Source organism: Hippocampus comes, unplaced genomic scaffold (assembly GCF_001891065.2).
Source record: "Hippocampus comes isolate QL1 unplaced genomic scaffold, H_comes_QL1_v1.1 scaffold307, whole genome shotgun sequence".
In the NCBI taxonomy this organism is placed as follows: Eukaryota; Metazoa; Chordata; class Actinopteri; order Syngnathiformes; family Syngnathidae; genus Hippocampus; species Hippocampus comes.
In genome coordinates this window covers 20,796-28,761 of record NW_017805337.1, presented here as the reverse complement: position 1 = coordinate 28,761, position 7,966 = coordinate 20,796, and the positions used below count along the sequence as shown (strand labels likewise).

At 48.3% G+C, this 7,966-nt stretch overlaps 1 protein-coding gene across 1 annotated transcript; it reads right to left on the bottom strand.

Moving 5' to 3' along the window:
- Nucleotides 1-245: 245 nt before the first annotated feature.
- LOC109516919 (regulator of G-protein signaling 2-like) lies at nucleotides 246-2,245 on the bottom strand. The gene is made up of 5 exons (XM_019871737.1): nucleotides 2,142-2,245; nucleotides 1,959-2,048; nucleotides 1,379-1,440; nucleotides 1,015-1,181; nucleotides 246-924 (listed from the first exon to the last, which is right to left on the bottom strand). The coding sequence occupies exons 1-5, from the start codon at nucleotides 2,204-2,206 to the stop codon at nucleotides 742-744; spliced, it is 567 nt and encodes a 188-aa protein (XP_019727296.1). The 5' UTR covers nucleotides 2,207-2,245; the 3' UTR covers nucleotides 246-741.
- Nucleotides 2,246-7,966: the final 5,721 nt, after the last annotated feature.

Sequence of the window (7,966 nt, the reverse complement as noted above, 5' to 3'; positions counted from 1 at the left end):
ATTTTTGTTTTCGATTAGCTTCCGTCCCTCATAGTTGAAGAGTGCATTTGATGCAAATTACATCCCTCTACCTACTTTGTAAGTGGGAAAACCTCAAAAATCAGCAGGGGATCAAATACTTGTTCTCCCCCACTGTGTGTTTGGAGGAATTTACGGTATATACATTTCTCGCCCCCTCTCCCCCCTCTTCCCCCCTCCCTCCATTAAAAAGTACATTCAGAAACAATGCACCACTGGAAAAAAACTCAATTGGAAAAATAGATTTTAGTTATACTGTACAGTGTTTTCACAAATGTAATGCAACATCAAATAACGAAATCCATAACGAGAGATCTTACAACAGTCCAAAAAAACCGTGGAAGTCGAAATACAAGTACTCCTTGCGTCTGCAATGCTGCTAACAAATGCAGTAAGTACACCCAAAAAATAAATTAAATAATCATAAAAATCACATTGTATGTTGTCATAGTATCGGAGTGAAGTGAATATAACTTGAAAGCAACGTGAATCGTATCCGGATGTAACGTCCCGCTTCATTATACGAATGTCATAGAAGTCATTTGTTTAAAAAAAAAAAAAAAAAAAAAAGAATGAAGGGAAGCTTAAAACAGCTTCAGTTGTATTTTCCACTCTCGTCGCGAGTGTTGATGCTCAGAAACAGTTTCAGGGTCCCTTTGGTTGAGGCCATGCTGGCGCTTCGTTCATCCGTTCACCAAGTTTCGAGTCGACTTTGAAGCCCTTTCAGCGTCGTCGCCGTCTCGCAGCCACCAACAGTTCATTGTAGAGCTCCGAGTGGATGAACCTCGGGTAGGAGTTGTTCTCCATCAGGCTGTAGACTTTTCGCTGGGCCGCTAGAAAGCTGGCCACGTTGGGCTCGTTGAGATTTTGGATGATTTTGTTTTTGGTGTAAAAGTCGAGGTTGACCTGCAACGGAAGAGAAATTCCAGTTCACCGCGTCCGTTTTACCAAGCTCGCCCGCCGCCCGAGAGAAAGGGACTCGATGAAGCCCGTTACCTCTTTGGGAGCTTCGTTTTTAATGAACTCCTCGTAAATGCTGTTGGCCTTGGACGTCAGCTCTTGATGCGACGACAGCATCCTGAGGTCCTCGCAGGCGTTCCAAAACTCAATGTTCTCCTCGCAGAACTCGGTCTTCAGGAAGATGCAAAAGGCCGTCTTTCCATCTGTGCCGGGGGCCCACAAACACAAGAGACGTCATCGTCCTGCGCGAGGCGACGACGGGCGCGGATGCGGCGCGCTTCACGGGCCTGCTCGAACTAACGGCAATAAAAGCCGTCTACGCCGAGCGCACGCAAACCGTCTGACCTTTGAGACTCGCTTATGCAACGGCTGGGCCGTACGTGTGTCCAGTGATGCTTACATTTATGACCGAGGAGTTTGTCAAGCGACTGCGCCCACTGCGTCACGTCATCCACCGTCGGCCTGAGGGCAAAGAAAGCGCCGTTTAGTCGGTGGGTCGGAAGTGACAAGAAGTGCCACAGAGGTTCCGGATATGCACGACGAAGCTGCTAAAGCGACACGAAGGGACCGCTAGCGTATTCACTTGCGCAAGCTAGCACCCTGTGAACTGGAGTTTCTTTTCAACCTGCTTCCAGTCCCGTGAGACAACCGCAGCAGAAGAGGACGTCCCCGATTGCCCCCATCCGGCCTGTTTTCGACGTCTCCCTCCTCCAACGCGCGCGTTTTAAACCATCAGCCCGCCAGCGAGCTCTGCAGCAGCCTGCTAACCATCCCGATCATTTGAATCAGGCGTGTTGGAGGAGGGGGACGTCGAAAACGGGCTGGAAAGCCGTGCTTGAGGAACAGACTTGGGCACGCAGCCCTTCTATGTGCTATGCCCCCCCCCCCATCCTTAATTAAAATAGATTCCAATGCAGTCGTTTGGTTATCGTGTCTCAAATGTGATGCGTTAATGCGCAGATTTGAATGAACGAACATACCTGTGCGATTTGGTCTTCATTCGATTTGAGATCGAATGGGCTGAGTTGGTCTTCAAGAGTAGTCCGATTCTGTCTTTCCAGTTTCTCCCCCTGGGAAAAAAAAAAAAAATAAATAAATCAAAGGAAATCTTGAGTTTGATGTCAGTGCAGGTCATGCGTGACAGTATGGTGGCTTTGACTTACATCGGTTTTTCCTCTTTGGACGGATCCGCGGCTTTGGTGGTCCGGTTGGCTAATTCCTCCTTCATGGTTCTGTGTCTCCTTCTGCCTCTGCTTTGACTCGTGGCCTCGTGCCTGCCTTTATAGTTTCCCCATCCGGCAGCTTACGAGGAGGAGGCGGGGCCCGGCTCGACAGGTCTTCCACCCATTTGGCTCTCGTGTTTAGACTTCGAGATGAGCCAGCGTTCCCAGGGAGTGACGCTTATTGCAAAATACATTCCAACCTTGCAGGGAGCAAGGTTGTGATTGTTTTTTTTTTTTTTTTTTTTGAATGGGTGCTGCTCTCTATTGGGTGCCGCTCGCGAACACACGCACGACCGCAGACACGCCCTTGCCACCTAACAACCGGCGGCGCGCTCCAGGCACAAGACGCCTCTCTGTAACTGAGGAGTTGCCCTCATAGCCGATCGTTGGCCTGAAGCGCAAACGATGACTCAGTGATGTCTTGGAGCACAACGTGCACTCATCCTCCTCCCCGATTCACACCTCACGCGTGCGTCGCCAAGAATTATGAATCATATGGAGGTTTGACGCTTTGACGGCGTGGTCAGATGTCACGTCCTCGCAGACATTCCTTTGAATCGTGCCGCAATAAACGTCGCCCGGTGATTTTGCTGTGCGGCAAAATGTTCCGAAGCGCCTTTGCGCCGTGACGTTTGTATCGCGTACGGCGCGGCGGTCACCAAGGATCGCAGGAATGCGTGGAAGGCGACATTCATGAGGCATGCTTGAGCACCCCGCTTTTCACCTCTGACGACCTCGAGTCAATCAAACAAAGAGTGAGCGTTCCAATTTCACAACGTCGTCCAATATTTGGCAGAGCTGCATTCGAAGCTGCTTTTCCATTCTACCGCTTTGACCCCAAAGCAACCCGGCTCCGCCCCAGGCGCTCGTACCCTTCGTCGCACTTTTTCGGGTCCGCTTAGGGATGTCCGAACGAAATCAGCGCGGCTTCGATGTTTCAAATGTGAAAATGAGCGTTCCAATTTCACAACGTCGTCCAATATTTGGCAGAGCTGCATTCGAAGCTGCTTTTCCATTCTACCGCTTTGACCCCAAAGCAACCCGGCTCCGCCCCTAGGCGTTCGTACCCCTCGTCGCACTTTTCCGGGACCGCTTAGGGATGTCCGAACGAAATCAGTGAGGCTTCAATGTTTCAAATGTGAAAGTTCTTTGAGGAAGCGAGCAGACTGATGAGTCATCAGAGTTCATCCCTCCCGACCAACACACACAAACACGCTTGTTGAAGTCAAAAAGCTTCCAAACCCTATGAGGATATGAAGTTCGATTTTTTTTTTTTTTTGGGTTGGGGTGGAATTTTCAGATCACATTGTGTCAAAATGTAACATGAAAGCCATTCGGTGAGCCATCGAGCCAGTCGAATATCTCCCCGCCGTCATATCTCGGAGGGGGCCAAATGGAGCGCAAAGTGCTCTTGTCACCATTCCGCACCATGTGAGGGTGCGCGTCCTGGAAGGCGCATCACCTTTGGTGTCGCACCGCTTGGGGCTCCCCGGCCGGAAAACACGGGCGCCGACCTCGTCTGTTTATTATGATGTGCTCGACTTAGCGTAAACGGTGGTATGTTTACAAGTGGATGCTGAGCCAGTCGAATATCCCCCCGCCGTCATATCTCGGAGGGGGCCAAATGGAGCGCAAAGTGTTCTTGTCACCATTCCGCACCATGTGAGGCTGCGCGTCCTGGAAGGCGCATCACCTGTGGTGTCGCACCGCTTGGGGCTGGCTCCCCAGCGGGAAAACACGGCGCCGACCTCGTCTGTTTATTATGATGTGCTCGACTTAGCGTAAACAAAAACAACTGGAATCGAGCAAAAGGACTCCAAATCCCAACGGCCAAACACGGAAGTGAAGTGCCGGCATTATTGACTCCAGCTGTAACGCAAATTACTTGGTTCAAACAAACATTATAGTGCCACCGCAGAAACGTGACGACTGTGCAAAAATAACTACATAAAAGACATTTGCAGAAAGACTTTACACACTATTTAAACTGCCGATCGCGAACGGAAGAAACCGTGATTGAAACTAACTGTGATTCCGCTCTTTATTCGTTGGGCTAACTGTCGCCCGTCAGTGGCAGACCCGCCCCTTTGAAAGCGCCAGCTTAATCCCTCAATATGCGTTTCCCTGGATGGAATTTATTTGATTCCTTCTAGTGATGGGAATTCCGGCTCTTTTTAGAGAGCCGGTTCTTTTGGCTCGGCTCACTAAAAAGAGCCGGCTCTTTCGGCTCCCAAATGGCTCCTCCGTTTTTTTGTTGCTTAAATTAGTTTAATACCAAAAATAATGTAAAATTATGTGTAAAATTAATTACGAATGTAAAAAATATCCAGTATATCAAATATTTATTATTTATATGGCTTTATTTATATTCTTCTGAACATACTCAACATGGCGTACAACATGGAGTGCTACAAAAAAATAAATTACAAAGTACAAAAACAAAGACCCATCTCAAAAAAAGGTCAACAAAAAGTTCCAATCTCTGATTGTGCATATTTATAAGTGTTTAAATATTTACATTAAAACAACATAAGTAAGCTTTGATTACCAAACAACAAATGATAAATTAATATTTGATATTGGACATTTTAACCTTGCACAGTCTACACGCTGCCTTTGAACTATCAATTAAGTTGAAATCAGTCCAAATTTCACTGCGTTTCCTATCCATTTTCTCACCTTTCCACTTTCCACCGTGTAGTTTTTTCTCTGTACTGTAGCGCTATCGAGCTCTCTCTCGTCTCCCTGTCTCTCCTGTTCGTGTGCTGCTCACAGTGTGCTGCTGTTTCTCTGACTCCTCCCCCTTCTCTTCACTGAAGCGCGCACGCGTGTCTGTGTCTGCGTGTGCGTGTGTGTGTGCGTGTGCGTGTGTGTGTGTGGGTGTGTGTGTGCGTGTGTGTGCGTGTGCGTGTGCGTGCATGTGTGTGCGTGTGTAACCCTCTCCTCCCTCTTCTACCACGGATCTTGACCAATCACGTGCGGCTTTAACCGAAAGGGGGAAAAAACAGGAGGAAAAAAAAAGTCGGCTCCCATTAAAGCGGCTCCCTCTTAGGAGCCGGCTCATGTCGTTCACTTCAAAGAGCCGGCTCTAAGAGCCGGCTCGTTCGCGAACGACACATCACTACTCCCGACGAGGTCAATTCGAAACGCAGCCTTGATGAATGGATTTTTAGGAGGGACCGACATCACAAGGCGCTCAACCGATCAGAGGACGGGAAAATGCCGCCGTAGCTCTCGACCGAGGGGTGCCCGAGTCGCGTCCTCAAGGGCCCCCCCCCATCCAAACCATCGGGCTTCTCCGAGCTTGTTGATGAGTTGAATGAGGAGTGTTCAAGTTAACCGGCGGCGTCGGGGCTCTCCGGGCCCAGACTTGGGCACCCCCGCTCTCAACCTTGACAAAGGCCGGGTTTTTCTAAAATCCGACTAAATGGTCAATGGAAAGCAGCGTTTCTGATCGCGGCGAGGCCCGCAGCGAAGACCCGGCCGGCCCGGCTTTACACCGGCGCAGCGACACTGTTTTCCAATGCTTTTGCGCGTTTGCAAAAAGGGTTGCTTCCAACAAAAGGGACTGTGTGGCAAAAAAATCCAAAAGGGAGACGTTGAAGCCCTTCGGTTCCAGAGTCATCGTTTCTGATGAGCTTTGTGTTCATTCGTAGTCGGTTGCCACCAAACAAGATTACGTAACGTAACCACACCGGCGGTAGTGGAATGCCACCACTGCTCTACTTTCAGTGCGATGACTGTCAGCGTGACCTTAATACACTGTGGCCCAAATGAGTAAGTATGTCCTGTTTTGGTTCAGCGTCCAAAATAGGCAAAGCCATTCAAAAGCAAACATCCTTTTTTGGTCACCGGCATTTATTGCTCCCATTTTGGCAGCCATTTCATTTGACAGAAGCGCAGGATTTATTGATTGATTTTTTTTTTTTTTGGGCTGCAAAATGAGTCACACATGCACATTGGTGAAACGTCAAGGCAGCTTCACACGTTCCCTACGTAGTGGATGTCAACACCGTGGATTTTTCTTCCCGTTATTTTATGCAGAGAGAGTCGGCACATTGATACGTGACGATGATTTTTTTTTTTTTTTTCGGCAGTAGGACCAAATGCTCAAGAGTTCGCCGAGCTTGCTCAACATATCTTGCAGGGGTCGTCGTGACACATTTCGGCGCCTGTCACGCCGACCATGCCAGTGCCCCCCAAAAAAAAAAAAAAACACACACACACACACACACACACACACACACACACACACACACACACACACACACACACACACACACACACACACACACACACACACACACACACACACACACACACACACACACACACACAAACAAGCACGGGCCAAATGAGAACCGCACCCATTTGAAAGCATCTGGCTAAAAGAGTCAACGCGACTGTAGCACGACTGGTTTCTCTACCCCATCAAAGCACGAAGCGCCCAACCTTGCCACCTCGCTAGTATGAGTGAATGAGAGAACTGAATGTCCGCAATCTTATTGAAGACACTCATCCAAAACTATGTTCAAATTGATACTTACATCATGCATGCATGCCTCACATTGCTTATTGATGATCAAGATTTTTTTTTTTTTTCCTTGACTGTGACCAGCAGATTATTTGTAGGGGTGTGCATCTGTGCCCCCCCCCCACCCCCTCCTTCAAAAAAGGACAATGAAACATGTATGTACAGGTATTCATGCTCATCCGTTTATTACTTTTGACAAGTTTTTGTTTTCTACCGTTAAAATCCAGTTCTTGCCATGCTTTATTTTTATATTGTGTTTTTTTTTTTCTTTCTGCCACACGCTTTTATTTTTCGCGCTTTATTTTGCCGGTAGTTCAGGAAGTGCCGATCTACACGCGATCGAGATGCTTAAAACAAGTCGGCGATTTCATGTGGTTTTGATTGAAAGGTACGTTGTCGCTATTCGATGTCACGGATTTATACATTGATGCAAGGGAGAGCTTTCTGTAGTGCCTGTGTGAGAGGGGGAGGGGGGGAACAAAACGAACAAACTCGCGGTGTCGCTGATGAGCGAGCCACATTCCACCCGAATATAATTCATAGAATGAGTTCATCGGATGCTTGTGATTCATTCACCTGGCTTGACCCATGCAGGCAGTTCCCACTTTCTGTCGATGTCTGCGGGCGTCTCCTGTGAGAGACTGACGACCGGTTCGGGGTGTCGTCACGCCTTTCGCCCCAAGTCCGGTGACCCCGTGAGCAGGACAAGCGATGACAGACCACGGATAGATCGATGTTTATATCGTACGATTCACCGTTGGCCGAGCGACAAGAGAGAATTTGTCCCGGCAACGTCCCTTTAGGAAGGTATGAGCATCGCCGTGCTATTTGAGCTTTGATTTTCTCGATGTCGTTCTTTGCTTCGGCCAAATACATCTCACTGGCGTGTGGACAAAAAAAGTGTGTCGCTAGCAACTGTTCCACAACAGTTGATGTGATTTATTCGATGCGTTTTGGGAGCGCTGGCGTTAATTGAGATCTCTACTCATGAGAACGGTGTCTCCACCCTTTGTGGGGCGTGGGAAAGTCACAGGTCACGCACACGCCCGTGGCAACAATCATTGACAACAGACAAACAACAAAAGGTTTGGCATGATGGACTTCATTCGGATGGATTGAAATGATGGAATCTACTTTGTACTCATAATCACTAACACTTAAAAAAAAGGCACTTCAACAACAGCAACATGCTAACTTATGGTGAGGATTAAAAATAAATAATACCACGTTT